This window comes from Ceratotherium simum, chromosome 11, assembly GCF_057802395.1.
Source record: "Ceratotherium simum simum isolate JZ-2026a chromosome 11, ASM5780239v1, whole genome shotgun sequence".
NCBI classification, from domain to species: Eukaryota; Metazoa; Chordata; class Mammalia; order Perissodactyla; family Rhinocerotidae; genus Ceratotherium; species Ceratotherium simum.
The window spans coordinates 45462366-45477638 of record NC_141910.1 but is presented as its reverse complement, the minus strand read 5'-3'; the positions used below and the strand labels follow the sequence as shown (position 1 = coordinate 45477638).

Here is a 15273-nt window from a genome sequence, read left to right as displayed (position 1 = left end):
TAGAGGTAAGTGGTCATCTCCACACTGTTCTGAGATTCACATCTATCCCCGACAGGTGAAGAAGTAATTGGTCATTGCTTCTCAGAGACCACTGCCGGCCTTTTTATCACGCACTTTTCTGAAGAGCTTTTATAAATTTCTCTCAACATCAAACAGGAATTTCATTATGTTGTGTGGTTTTTTACCCCAAAGAGATGATTGTTTTCTAGGCTGTGTTTCTTGGGACTTTCCATCTCTCTAGATTCCATTCCCTTGCTCTTTGTACCTTAGCTAGTGAAACCTAACTGCCCAGCTGTCTTGTCAGTCCCGTCCCCTCCCACTTAAGCTTCTGCACGCCCCATCATAAACACAAGTTCGTCTGGAGCAGCGTTACTCATAACCAGAATCTTCCCTCCTCACTTCTTCACGTCTTACACCAAGATTTGTGGCTTCACCCAGCTGCTAGATGTTGTTGATTAATGCGACTAATTAATATTGATGGTTTATAAAAATTTTTTTCTTGTTTGAGTGGATGCGCAGCATTTTGTTAGAGTACAGTATTTTACCTTGCCCCACAGGATGCGAGTTTGATTTGTAAAAGCGCTACCTTTTCTACATTATGGAACTTGTAATCTAACTGCCCAGTTCCTTCCAATTCCAGCTCCGATTAGTATGTTGGTTAAAAGTATGTAGAAGAATTCTGAACTGTAATAAGAGGATTCTTTTTAACATAACATTAATTTTCTGAAAAAAAGATATAGTGTGTTCAACCAGCCCTAGGGAAGAGGTTCAGATATGCAGATTACTACCTGTGTAGACATGTATGTACACACAGCTCGTCTAACACTAGTTATATGACTTTAGACAGGTCACCTAATCTCTTGTTTCATTTTCCTGATCAGAGAAATGGATAGTAATACGTGTTCTGTCTTCTCGATCAAACTGTTAAAAATCAAATGAGAAAGTCATTGTCCATAACTACAATACAAACGTAAATATATTCAAATTAAAATGCACTGTAAGCCTTTAAGATCTCAAATGTGCAAGATGACATAATAAGAAATTATGGTGGGACAGAGGAGACCATGAGAGATGTGTTTATCATAATCCAGTTTTCTCTACCTTGTTAAACAGGGTGCATTACCTCAGGAGAACTTTCTTCAGTTTGAGAGTATTTTTATTTTACCAGCTTTCTTGAGACATATACCATGCAATTCACCAAGTTAAGTTGCACAATTCAGTGGTTTCTAGTGTATTCACAGAGTTGTGTGATCATCACAATCAATTTTAGAACACTTTCATCAATCTCCCCCAAACTTCCGAACTCATTAACAGTCACTCCCCATTTCCCCCCAAAACCCCCAATCCTAGGCAACCACTAATCTGTTTTCTGTCTCTATAGATGTGCCTGTTATGGGCATTTCATATAAATAGAATCATACAATATATCTTCTTTTTTGGCTGACTTCTTTGACTTAGCATAATGTTTTCAAGGTTCATTCATGTTGTAGCATATACCAGAACTCCATTCCTTTTTATGGCCAAGAAGTATTTCATTGTATGGATATACCACATTTTGTTTATCCATACATGAGTTGATGGACATTTAGGTTGTTACCATTTTTTGGCTCTTGTGAATAATGCTGCTATGAACATTTGTGTACAAGTTTTTATGTAGATATACATAAAATGTATCATATATGTGATTTGCAAGTATTTTCTCCCATTCTGTGAGTTATCTTTTTACTTTCTTGATGGTGTTCTTTGAAGCACTAAAGTAAAGGAAATCCAGTTTAACTAGTTTTCTTTTGTTGCTTGTGCTTTTTGTGTCATATCTAAGAAATTATTGCCTAATCCAAAGTCACAAAGATTTACTCCTGTTTTCTTCTAAGAGCTCTATAGTTGTAGCTATTACATTTGGATCGTAGGTCTGTGATTCATTTTGAGTTAATTTTTGCATATGGTGTGATACATAGTGGTCCATTCTCATTCTTTTGCATGTGGATATTCGTTGCCCCAGCACCATTTGTTAAAATAACTATTTTTCTGTTCAATGAATTGTCTTGACACCCTTGTCAAAAATCAGTAAACGTGAGAGTTTATTTCTGAACTCTCAATCAATTCCATTGAACTCTATCATAATGCCAGTACCACACTGTCTTGATTACTGTAGCATTATAGTATGTCTTGAAATCAGAAAGTACGAGTCCTCCAACTTTGTTATTCTTTTCAAGATTGTTTTGGCAATTCTAGGTCCCTTGCATTTCCATATGAGTTTTAGAATTGGCTTGTCAATTTCTAAAGAACCAGCTAGGATTTTCATAGGGATTACATTGAATATGTAGATCAGTTTGGGGAATATTTTCATCTTAATGATATTATCTTTCAATCCATGAACATGGAATGTCTTTCTGTTTATTTAGGCCTCCTTTAATTTCTTTGGACAATATTTTGTAGTTTTCAGAGTATAAGTTTTGTGCTTCGTTTATTAAATTTATTGCTAAATATTTTACTCTTTTTGATGCTGTTGTGAATTGGATTATTTTCTTCATTTTCAGATTGTTCATTGCTAGTGTATAGATATATAGTTTATTTGACTTGTAATTGTACCCTGAAAATTTTTTGAACTTGTTTATTAGTTCTGATAGTTTTTTAGCAGATTCTTTAGATTTTTTTTTATGTACAAGATCATGTCATCTGCATCTGGAGATAGTTTTACTTCTTCTTTTCCAATCTGGATACTTTTTTTTTTCTTGCCTAATTGCCTTGGCTATGACCTCTAGTACAATGTTGAATTGAAGTGGGGAGAGTGGACATCATTGTCTTTTTTCTGATCTTAGGGAAAGCATTCAGTCTTTCACTATTAAGTATGATATCAGGTGTGGGTTTTTCAAAGATGCTGTTTATCAAGTTGAGGATGTTCCCATCTATTCCTAGTTAATTGAACTTTTTTGTCGTGAAAAGGGTATTGGATTCTGTCAAATGCTTTTTCTGTGTCTCTTGACATATGAGGTTTTTGTCCTTTTTTCTGTTGACATGCCATATCACAATAATTGATTTTTGGATCTTAAACCAACTTGCATTCTTAGAATAAATCCCACTTGGTCATGGGATATAATTTTTTTTATATGTTGCTAGATTCAGTCTGCTAGTATTTTTTTCCTCAGGATTTTTATTTCTGTATTCATAAGCAATATTGATCTGTAGTTTTCTTTTTCTTTTTTTAATAGATTTTTTGTTTTTTTGTTTTTTTTTTTTTTTTGGTGAGGAAGATTCACCCTGAGCTAATATCCGTTGGCAATCTTCCTCTTTTTTTACTTGAGGAAGCTTAGCCCTAAGCTAACACCTGTGCCAATCTTCCTCTATTTTTTGTATGTGGGACGCCTCCACAGCATGGCTGATGAGTGGAGTAGGTCTGCGCCCAGGACCCAAACCCGCATACCTGGGTCACCGAAGCAGAGCACACGGAACTTGAACCACTTGGCCATGGGGCTGGCCCCTCTTTTTCTTATAGTATCTTTGTCAATGGGAGTTCTTTTAAGTCAACCAAAATTAAAGATAAGGAATGAATTTAAGGAGAGTGTTTCAGGGCAGAGAAAAAATTTTAAATCATTGGTATCATGACGTGAATTTGAAATGCAGGACTTTGAGTCCTTAGCAGAACATAACTTAAAACACGATGGAAAGATCACAAGGTTTTAGTTGAAGAGCTACTGTTTTTGCTTCTGTCATTTGCTAAATGTTTGACTTTGAGCAAATTACCTAGGATCTCCTCACTTCTAAAGTCAGGACAATATCTACATCAGACCTCTGTTATTAGGATTAATGTGAAATAATGCATGTAGGAAGTGTTTTGTTAAAGGCCAAGCACTATTAAAATCAGAGATTATTAAACCAAGTAGAAAAAAGAATTTAGGAGAGAACACTGGAGGAACAAAAGAACATCACCTCCAAAAAAGCCTAAATACATTTTTTGAGGCAGAACAAAACCTAATGTGGAGACAGGATCATTTATTTGAGGTAGAGAATGATTTAACAAAACAAATGTAAATCTTTTTAGAGCGCGTGTCAGATATGTGAGTTTCACGGTCAGTGGTTACCTTTATTTGGAATAGCTGAAGTCAGTGTAGATTTTGCCAAGGGAAATTTCAGTTCTTTGGAGTAAAGAGGATAACGATGTATTTTGTTTATTTTACTTTACTTTACATTGCTTTATTGCTTCGGTTATAAAAAATTATATTGAGTTTAGTAAATTTCCATCAATTTATAACCTCATGCTATCAGATAGAATTTTCTAGAGGCTGTTTGAAAAAGATAAAAGGACATCACTCAAAAATGACTTTGAATACACCTTGTTTGTTTGAACTCCTTTCAGAAACAAAGCCAGCCTGTGTATTCAACAATGTGGAGTATAATGATGGAGATATGTTTCGAATGGACAACTGTCGATTCTGTCGGTGCCAAGGGGGTGTTTCCATCTGCTTCACTGCCCAGTGTGGTGAGCTGAACTGTGAGAGGTACTATGTACCGGAAGGGGAGTGCTGCCCAGTGTGTGAAGGTAAGGAAGTTGCTAGTTAAGGATTAATAAGAATATAAATGGTTCAGAGTTTTAAGGTCAAAATTGACCTAATTTGGTTTCATCCATAAATAGAGGAATATTTAAGACGTTCCCTTTTTATGACATCGTGGTCTATCTTTTAGGACTTTGATAATGCCAGGTAGACTGTGTGAAAATACTTTTCTGAGGGAAGTTAAACCCTGGGTGTAGACAATAAGTCACCTGTTTCCATGAGCCAATGTGAGATTTACCGGAAGTGCTTTCTGTTCCTCCTCTGTGATTTTAGCAATTCCTCAGCAAGTCCTGGGAACGTTCTCATCACCCTGACATTAGAATTCACCCCCTGCTCTCCTCAGATTGCTCAGCTAGGACAGGACAGCCCTAGTCACTGACAATCCCCTTCAGTTAGCTCAGAGAGGAACTAACCCTGCCTCCTTTCTGATACCCTTGCCCCTCCAGGTGGGATCAGGACCCTGCGGCTCCCCCTCCTTTGAAAATATGTGATGGTGAGAGTGGGGTCATGGTGTGGCATGGTGGTGACACCCACCATGGCCCAGGCAAGTGTCAGCTGTGGCTCTGGATGGAAGGGTCTCAGGGCCCTGCTTCCTCTATATCCCCCTCTTCCTTGAAGACGCAATACTTCTGTGTTCCTCCAACAGGCTCTCCCGTCCCATCTCTGATATTCGTAAATACTAAATATTTCAGAATGATAACTCTGAATATCATTCACTACAACCTACATATTTTAAGGATTAGGAAACTGAAGTTCAGATAAGGAGAGTTGGGGCTAGCCCTGTGGCGTAGTGGTTAAGTTCGCGTGTTCTGCTTCACCGGCCCCAGGTTCGCAGGTTTGGATCCTGGGCGAGGACCTACTCACTGCTCATCAAGCCATGGTGAGGCAGTGTCCTGTATAGAAGAGCTACAACTCTACAACTGTGATACACAACTATGTACTGGGGCTTTGGGGAGAGAAAAGGAAAAAGAGGAAGATTGGCAACAGATGTTAGTGCAGGGTCAGTCTTCCTCAAAAAAAAAAAAAAAAAAAAAGGCTCATGGCCCGCACAGTGGCGTAGTGTCTAAGTGCCCGAGCTCCACTTCAGCGGCCCGAGGGTTCACAGGTTCAGATCCTGGGCACACACCAACGCATTGCTTGTCAAGCCATGCTGTGGCGGCGTCCCATATAAAGTAGAGGAAGATGGGCACAGATGTTGGCCCAGGGCCAATCTTCCTCGGCAAAGAGAGGGGGATTATCATTGGATGTTAGCTCAGGGCTGATCTTCCTCAAAAAAAAAAAAAAAAAAGGATCAACCCTGGGGGGAAAAAAAAAAAGAAAAGTGGAGTCACTTGTCTGAGTTTCCAATGAAGCTACGAGCAATACCTCCATGCCTGAGTCTGTCTCTGGTCCGACCACACTACAGCATTAACCCAGAAAGGAAGGCCATGAGAGCCTTCTTGTCCTGGCTGGGCCACAGACCTTCAGTCTGGAGTCAGACATGTCAGTCTTGTGCCTAAAGTTCACCCTGCCCTCATCTCAACACGTGAAATGGGAGGACAAAATGTAGGCCGTGTTCCATACCTCTTTCTGTTTTCCTAAAATCCTTTCCTTTTCAATGTTTGAGCTATATTTACCTCATAATATTGAAGGTCTGAAAATGCTTCAAGTATACAAACTACATTCCTAACATTGAACAATTGTTCATAACAGTGAAGTCCTTTCCCTTGTTAGAAATTATTTTAGCCAGCATGGGAGAAAGGTGGTTCACTTTTTAGGTGTCATTAGGGATTTAAAAAAAAAAAATCACATCACACTTTTAACCTTCCCAATTGATTTGTTCCCTAGCTACCCCCAGTTTGTAATAATCTCTGAAACTATGTAGCAGTTGGTGGTGCAAAAACATAGATATGAACCTCTGTGTAATAATCATAATGAGTTGTCTGGGCATAGATCCGGTTGTGTCTCACTTCCTGGAATTCAGATCCAGGCTCGAAGTAGAAATGAAGTATGCAGTGTAATATTTTTTATAAAGAAATTTATAAAGTCTTATCTAACTCAGGTCTCTTGGCCGCTTCCATCTCTGGCAGACTGCCTTTCTAAAGCTGTGACTGCATGATTGTAAATTTTGGCCTTCTAACTTTCTTATAACACCTATTACCTCTTCAGAATAAAGAGGACCAAACTCAAAACTGCTTGGATTTTGCTCCCAGCGCAGCAGCAGTTGCTTCTTGAGGCCAGATTTTATGTGTTTTTGAAAAAGAAAATTGAGTGATGTATCTAATTGCTGTCATTATAAGGATATTTGGGAATTTTGTATGCAGTATTTATGTTCTTGTCAGTAACCTCAGAAAACTTTTTTTTCACAGTAGCCTTAGCTACTTATGTTCCCCAACCTCAGCTACTGCTTGGCTGCCCAGCTCATGGGGAAAAAAAGGGCATAGGTTCACAGCCTTCCCTTCAGGGCACAAGGAGTGACCCATGGTATGTCTGAACCATGCCGTGTATGGTTTAGACAAGGTGTGTCAGCCTTGTCGTGAATAAGGCCACGGTAAGAGCCTGCTGTCGTCCTCACTGTTATCCCCAAGGACCTCCAGGCACCGTGAGAGGCTTCATTTAGCCCTAGAAGTTACAATATTACCCTACGTTAGATGGGGGCATTATTCTTTCCACTATTCAGGTGGTGAAATTGAGGTGTGATAAACATTTAAATCAACAACTCAGAAGACATGGTCAGAGCCTAAAATGGATCTGCATTTTCTGATTAGCAACCCATAGCTCCATCCACAAAGTTTTGCTACTTTTTGACGGGGTAACACCTGCACATTGGTTTTTATGCCACAGACCCCCTGCCCTGTCTGGAGTGTCAGAATGGGTAGACATAAATTCAGTATGACAGCTGCTTTTGCGTGTCTCCCTAGAGACACCTCATGCAACCCTGAGCTTCTGCTGATCACAGCTGGAAGAGAACTGCTGATGACTAGAACTGGGGAAAAAATGTCTGTAGGTGTAGGCAGAGAGAAGATTTAGAATGCCCTCAATCTTACCCTGAACTCAACGTTTTCATTTAGATCCAGTGTATCCTTTTAATAATCCTGCTGGCTGCTACGCCAACGGTCAGATCCGTGCCCACGGGGACCGGTGGCGGGAAGATGACTGCACCTTCTGCCAGTGCATCAACGGAGAGCCCCACTGCGTTGCCACAGCCTGTGGACAGAGCTGCATGAATCCTGTGAAAGTGCCAGGGGAGTGTTGCCCCGTGTGCGAAGGTAAACCTTACAGATGCTGATGGGTCCCTGGCGAATGTCTCATATTGGATAAACTCCCACCAGTATGTTCTTGTTTGTTTTTTATTTCCTCAGGCATAGTGTCTGCTTCGTGCTGTTACCCGTTGCAGATGAATTTATTATACAGCCTAAACTATTCATTTGGGGGTAACGTTGCAAATTTACAATGAGAATAGTGTGGTCTTTATTTTTACCACTGCAAATATGCTTATCGGAATACTTTACAGTATAGGAATACTTATGTTTTAATTCAGTTCACTTCAAGCCTAATTAACATCCAAAGGTCAACACAATGAAAAAAATTGGAAATAAGACCCATGACTCAAGCATAGTATGTTCGACTTGTAATGCTTCCATAAGCCCAAGAGTCCTGGCAGCTAGAAGAAAAGCCTGGAACCATCAAAGGCAGTTTGCACTGCCTTGTGTCCTCATTCTGAGTGTCCATTCTACTTCTAATACACCATGGCTATGGCTTTGCAATTCCTCTTAGGCTTTTACTTATGTCTTGCTTACCTACATTCACTACTTCTCTTTCTGTTTAATAGAGAGGAACCTGAGGCATCCCAGACTAGTCTTTCTGTCCCAATCCCTACTGCAGTCCATCTCCCTCATCCTGGGAAGATTCTTTGCACACTTACCCAAGTCAGTCTTAATCCTCTGTCCATGTCTGTTAGTACAGATAAGAGACTGAATATTTATGCTGACAGATCCAATAGAGAGTATCTGTCATTAAGAAGCATATTTGCGTAGTAAAATGAACTAAAGTGGGTCAATAATTAATCCATGTTGAAGATGGATCCTTCTAGCATTTTTTAAAACAGCTGTTAAGGAACTGACAGGTCTTTTCAGAAATTCAGTTAAGTTGACTAAGTCATATATCAAGAAGTCTTTTACTTCTACCTAAATTTTAATAAACTCTGACTTTGGAGTTTGCCTGACTAGCTTCATTAACCTCTGAGGGGTTAGAATTATTAAAGACCTTAAAAATCATATAAAAGTTTAAGCTGGAGGACTCAAGTTCTATTGACATCACCAATTCCCTCACCATTACTCTACTCAGAGTGCAGCTGCCACACTCCAAAACTTTATAGCTTCCAGATGACCAATTTGATGGGAATCACCCACCCCCTCACACAAACTATACTCCTCCCATCCCCTAAAGGCGGTGTTTCAGCCCTTAAGAAAGGAGTGTACGGAAATATGTATGATGGTGTACAGTTGGTTTTATGAGAGGGGGTGCCTTGCTGAAGCAGATAGAGGTGGGGATATATATCTCTAAGAATTAGGGACAATCTGTTGTCAACTGGAAATATTTAAGTACATATATGTGCATGATAACGTAAGAAAAATAAAAAGCATAAAAATATGTAATCCAATAAACACTGACCCTTTAACTTCATGAGTCTTGAATCAGAAATTTAAAGTAAAGCTAAAAAATAGATGAAAAAAATAGGGCCTTTCCTCTGAAAGTAAATGAAGGGAAGGCAAGTCCTTTGGCACTTATCTTTTGTGTTCATTAGCATATCCATCATGGCGAGTAGACAAGGGAAGCAGTTGGTGAATAGAAATATGTGTGTATATGTATATACACTGACTGATTTATTCTTATGTCATATAGATGTTTGGATAGGAAGTGAATGTTAGTTTGATCTCTTAGAGTTTGGTCTCTGTAACATCTGCCTGGAGTTGTAATCTAACCGTCCACTGTTTGAGAAAAGAGTAACAGTTTTGGTCAGCCATTAATTCCAAAAAAATTTGTTAAGAACCTCCCGTAATCCAAATACAGCATTGGACACAAAGATAAATAAAGGACGACTCCTAGTTAACATCAAAGAAAATATTCAGGCTGTTTTAAATTAAACCAGGAGAAAAGGAGGGTTCATATACAGATACTGTGGGCTAAGTGCTTTATATTCCTACCTATTTCATTTAATCCTCACAACACTGTGCTGAAGGCCTTATTATCCCATTTTAGAGATAAAGAAATTAAGATTTAAGATTTAGATAATGTTCCTCCAAGGTCGGTTGCTATTATGTGGCTGAGCTGAGATAAACTGAAGTCCATCAGATTCAGCTATATTTTTGTCTGCTTCCCCTCTCCCGCACGTTGCCTCAGTTTACATGTGCCCCTATTGCTAGTTCCCTCATTAGTCTCTCTTCATCTCTGGCTTTTGGTCCTGTGTTGGGGAGAGACAGGCATGGAATGACGGGAGGAAATCATTTCCAGTATGACAACTACTCCAGGTGGCTTTGATGTCATCTCCCACCTGCCGTCTCCCCCTAATTTGAGGACCTCAGGGGAAGGATGCCTTTGACACACGTCCTGGCTAACTTCTCAAGCCTCAGGTCCCAGTCCTGGCAGTCTCTTCCATCTCGCCTGCACCCGGCATCTTTATTTCAAGCTGTGAGGTTCTGCTAGTATCAGTTCCCTGCTGTCTCCTTCAGGCTCTGGCATTTATCTCTCTTCATCAGGCCTTTCAAAAGATTCCGTTGTCCAGTTCTTGGAGAACTAATTTATCTTGTGTTTCTTGTTTTTGTTTTTACCTTAAAGTAGTGAGTTTCATATAAGATTATGTTTGCTCTCCAGTAACTCTTTCATTTTAAGATGTAATAGGAAGACAGATTCTTTTGGTATGGGATCAAAAAGCAGTGCACAGCTTAAGATGATGCTAAAAGGTTATTTAGTAGTAATAATAATAAACTTACAAAATAATACAAGGCTAATGAATCTTATTGCTTAGTTTATAGGATCCAAGAAAGTCTATGGAACTATTTGAAAATGTTTTTTCAGCAGTTATTCAATAGCCTTTAAATAGAATTTCAAGTGATTTCAGAATAGCAACAGGATTAGATGAAATAAGAAAAAAGGAAGGTGTTAATGTGTAATAAATAAACAATCAGCCAGAGTTATTTAGAGAAAAACAGAAACACTGGTACTTATGCAGTTTATACACACAGTAAATTCCTCTGCACACAATTGCATAACAAATGTTGGCGCTCACCCTATTAGCTACAGTCCCAAGGTACATAGTCAGAGCCTGAAATTAGGTGAAAGGACCCCACACAAGCATTGTGGTTTTAAATTCTTTCTAAATAAATTACTGCATCACCAAATATGGTGTGTTAGGACCTGCAGGGAGGAAGAATCTTGCTGTGACTGTTATTGTTATTAAAGATACATACCTTCCAAGTGACAGCATAATGTGCTTGGTTACTCCTGGAAGACTGGGGACGTGAACCTGGGGGCCCTTAAAGACTAGGCTGTTACTTTGACAGCTAACTCGATTCACAAGTACCTAAGTGCTTTTTAAATTGGCACTTAAGTACTCTCATGATTAAGTCTTACCAAGTTATTGTCAACACCCAATTCAGGTATACAGATAAGCCATCCTACTCTGTAAGTCTGTAACTGATTGTATTCTTATGTTTTGTTCTACTGGCTTTTTTCTGTATCTCCTCCTGTTTATCAATCGCATTATTTTTATTTTCTGGCCCTTGTAAGGAGCTAGGATGAAAATACATGAAATAGCATATAAAGTATGCAATTTAAGGGTACGTATGGAAGATATGTCCTTATCTCCTTAAAAACTAAAAAAAACGTGGGAGGGGTGGGGGACAGCAGAATTAGGGCTTCCTCAGCATCTGTCGCCATTTGTATTATCTTATTTATAGCCCTTAATGACGGTAGCTAACATTTCTTGCACATTTACTATGAGCAAGGCCTAAGTGCTTTAAAAGCATCAGCTCATTTGATCCTCACAAGTTCCCTCTTGTGCAGGTACTGGCATCCCAATTTACCATCACACAAGTCAAAGTTGAGAGGTCATGTAACTTGCCCAAGGTCATACAGCTCGAAAGTGGCAGATCAATGTGTCCCCAGAGCCCGGGCTCTGGACCCTGCAGGAGTACTGCCTCTGAGACGAACAGTGCACTGCACTACCTCTTGGCCAGTAACCTGAAAGAGGCTCCATCCCCCGTGAGCTAGGAATTTACCATATTCTTCTGAATCCCTAAAACAGCACCTGACATGTAAGTAGGTGCTCAAAACTTATGAATGAATAAATGATGAGTGAGCGAGTTAGGGAGGGAGAGAAAGACTGGAGTGGGAAATTACAACCAGACTCCTCTTACAGACCTCCTCCTTAGCTGAGTGAGACAGCAGACCCTGATGTAGGATTTCCTTAACCACAGCCTCAAATGCTAACGCCTGATCAGCTGAAGAAAGAATAATGTTAGAATGCTTCTATTTGAGACTACACTTTGAGAACAGAAAGCAGAGAGTTACATGAAGTGTGTTTGGCACACAGTGGGCCCAGATGTCTACAGGCGAGTTGGACCGGTTAGCTTCAGGTTGACTGCTTGCCCTCCTGATGAGCACGTAGCCCTCACTCCCTCCCCGGGGCAACTGTGGGGTCCTTCCAAGACTGGTTTGTAACCTGTGGTCTATTCTCTCTCAGTTCAGCCCCTGAAGTTCAGAATCACCGAGTTTAAGTGGGGCTTCCCCAGACCCACCAAGGCTGACGCTCACAGTCACATTTAATGTACTACTTTTAAGACATACCTTGCAACCGTATAGGTGCCACTGCATTGTTATTTCAGCTAGAATTTTTTTTTAACATCACAATTAGGTATTGAGAATAATTTCCTAATTTTTTTCCTAATAACATCAGGTATAAATGCTACCTAAGCTGATTCTTAATGTCAGAGGGACCTTAAGGACAGAGTGCCATTTTCCATTAAAAAAAATCTGTTTGTTTTATAGTTTAAAGTAAGATAAGGTGTTGAGGAGGGAAATTTTGGCTGCAAGATGTATATGACATGCCCATGATGACTCAGTAAGAAAATATAAGACATGAGGACAGGTGTGAGGCCAGCGTGGGTGCAACACCTGATGCAAGAGATAAGAATTTCATCATCATTTAGAAGTCTTGATGTCAGGCCTGATCCGCTGTCCCATCGTGGGCTGTGTCTGGACCCTGCCCAGGTGGCCAGCGTGACCTGAGTGTTCTTCAGGCCCAGTGTGTGCAGAGTCTCCTACGGGGAGGAGTTGACAGTTTTGATGACCATGGGGATTTCGGAGCCAACACCAAACGTATCGCTTTTCAAGAACTAGGAACAACGTAGGTAATATTTTACAAGGTAACCTTCAATATTATGATTTGAGTTGCCAGTAAATAAATTCCATGCTTGTGGTTGGGTAAATAAGTAGTTTCCTTTCCACTATTTCTGTTTCTCTGAAACAAAGGCAAAACCCATTTCCCATCTCAGTCAGGAAATCAAAAGTTATTTGTAGATTGTCCAAGCTGGGTAATGGGTATATGAGGGTCCGTCATATTATTCTCTGTGCTTCAGTATTATTAAAATTTTTTTCATAATAAAAACTTAAAATGAGTGCTTTTTGCAGAGTTGTTATCTGAAACTGACCTGAGTTTCATGTCGGCCTAATAGTTCTGCTAACCTGGACTTAACCCACTCTTGAAGTAGAAGCATAAGAGATGCCCTGTGCATGAATTCTTTCTAATTCTCTGGATTTAGGATGGAATGCAGCTAAACCAGACAATCAACTATCTTTCTTCCCGTCACCTGGCTTTCTTGGATTCCTTACTTGGGGAATCCTGGTCTGACTTGGGACAGTGTTGGAGAGAGGGCATTATTTCTTGACCTGTGTGGATTTAGTTAGTAAGCCACTTCAACATCAGCTTGCCCAGTAGATTGCATGCTGTGTTCCTCTGAAGAGCTGGAGGTCTGTTCCTCTAAAGAGCTGTCAAGCTGTCCTCCTCCTCATCAATCCTAATTTTATAGGAGCACTATATTCTTTCCCATCAATGCCAATGATACAGTTTGAATCAAGCTGCCCTTCAAATGAGATTCCTCCTGGGCTGCCAGAAAAGTCTGTACCAGGCACATATCTGGGTGGGAATTCCTTGAAACAAGAAAAAATGTTTCCAGCCCTGCCCATAATACTTCCTCACCAAACAGTATCTCAAATGATTAAACTACTGCTTCTGTGGCAAGGAGTCAAACATAGTTTGGCTGACCTGAGAGGCAGCGAAGTCAAAGATGCCACAGGGTCACGTGATATTAACATTCTGGTACATAACAGGGATCAAAACTCAGTTTATGGGTGGTATTGCTTCAGTGCCATGTACTGTGCTATTATTAGTAGGCCAAGAATAATAAAATATTCGTAATATCTCAAAGACTGTTAGGCCTGTTGTTTCATCCTTTAACTCTAAGTGTCCTGGAAACTAGTTCCATAAATGGAAATTAAAATATAGCAGTCTGGTTTTTTGCTTGTCCAAATAAGGTCATATGTTGGGTAACAAATGTATAGCAGATGACCGTGTGTTAACCTAGGTCTTTAACCGAAGCCTCAGAAGTATGTCATAAATGAATTTCGTAGTATTTTCATTTTCTCTGGTCATTTAAAATATCTTGAGATATTTCAAATAACATTAGAATGTTATCGTTCAGACCTGATTCTGAAACACATGATTAGAAAAACCTCAAGCCTCTGATTTTACAGCATTCAGCAGCCCGTGCTATTAAATGTTTCCCTGTTGAAGTGGCCTGCAAGGGGGCAGGTTCCTCTTTATTTTCCCTGGTGTCCACTTCCCCTACCTAAAAGGGCATTATTGCTGGGAGTCTCATAATTTTCCTCCTCAGATAATAATTGAATCTAATAGTTCAGACTTGGGCCTGCTCACTTTCATCTAATCAACAGAGGCAGGAAAACATAGTCTGGAATGCTAACTATGTGAATGAAAAATATTTAGTCATTCTTGAAATGATAGGAATGTTTTTCCAACAAGCTTAAATAAACACAATCTCTACTGAGACTGTGTTAAACTTTTTTTGGATAAGAGACAACTCTTAGGCAACCAAACAGAAGTTAATGAAGGTTATTAAGAGACATGCCCTTCAGAAAAGGCTTGCGGACTTTGAAACAGAAAGATTCCATCTTCTTTATAGGACGGCCATGGACCAGAAGTAGCAGAATTGGTTTCCTTTTAGCTTTTGTCAACCTTATAGAATTTAACATTTTAACTATTAATCACATTGTCTAGCTTTCAAGAGATGTTCTGCTTTACGTAACCATGCTATATTAGACCATCTTATTTTAAAATCTTCATCTTCATCTCCTTCCACCATTTGCCTCAGTTCTAAGGAGTGGATTGGTCTCAACACACCTGCATTTAAAGCACTTGACAGCACTTTTCATGTGAAGCTTATTCGTTTATTCCCACCAATACAAGGTCTAACTCGAAAGGAATGAAATTATTTTTATTTATTTATTTGTGAGGAAGATCAACCCTGAGCTAACATCCATGCTAATCCTCCTCTTTTTGCTGAGGAAGACTGGCTATGAGCTAACATCTATTGCCAATCCTCCTCCTTTTTTTTTTTCCCCCAAAGCCCCAGTAGATAGTTGTATGTCATAGTTGCACAGCTTTCTA

General features: G+C 39.6%; 1 protein-coding gene across 7 annotated transcripts in view; it reads left to right on the top strand.

The window, feature by feature from the left end:
• CRIM1 (cysteine rich transmembrane BMP regulator 1) overlaps positions 1 to 15273 on the top strand; it is a 191372-nt gene that overhangs the window by 112735 nt on the left and 63364 nt on the right. For all 7 annotated transcript variants that reach the window (XM_087436907.1, XM_004418148.3, XM_087436906.1 and 4 more), the window contains 2 exons: positions 4355 to 4537; positions 7601 to 7798. In XM_087436907.1, the coding sequence (XP_087293033.1) occupies positions 4355 to 4537; positions 7601 to 7798 (381 nt within the window). The remainder of the gene's footprint in view (positions 1 to 4354; positions 4538 to 7600; positions 7799 to 15273) is intronic.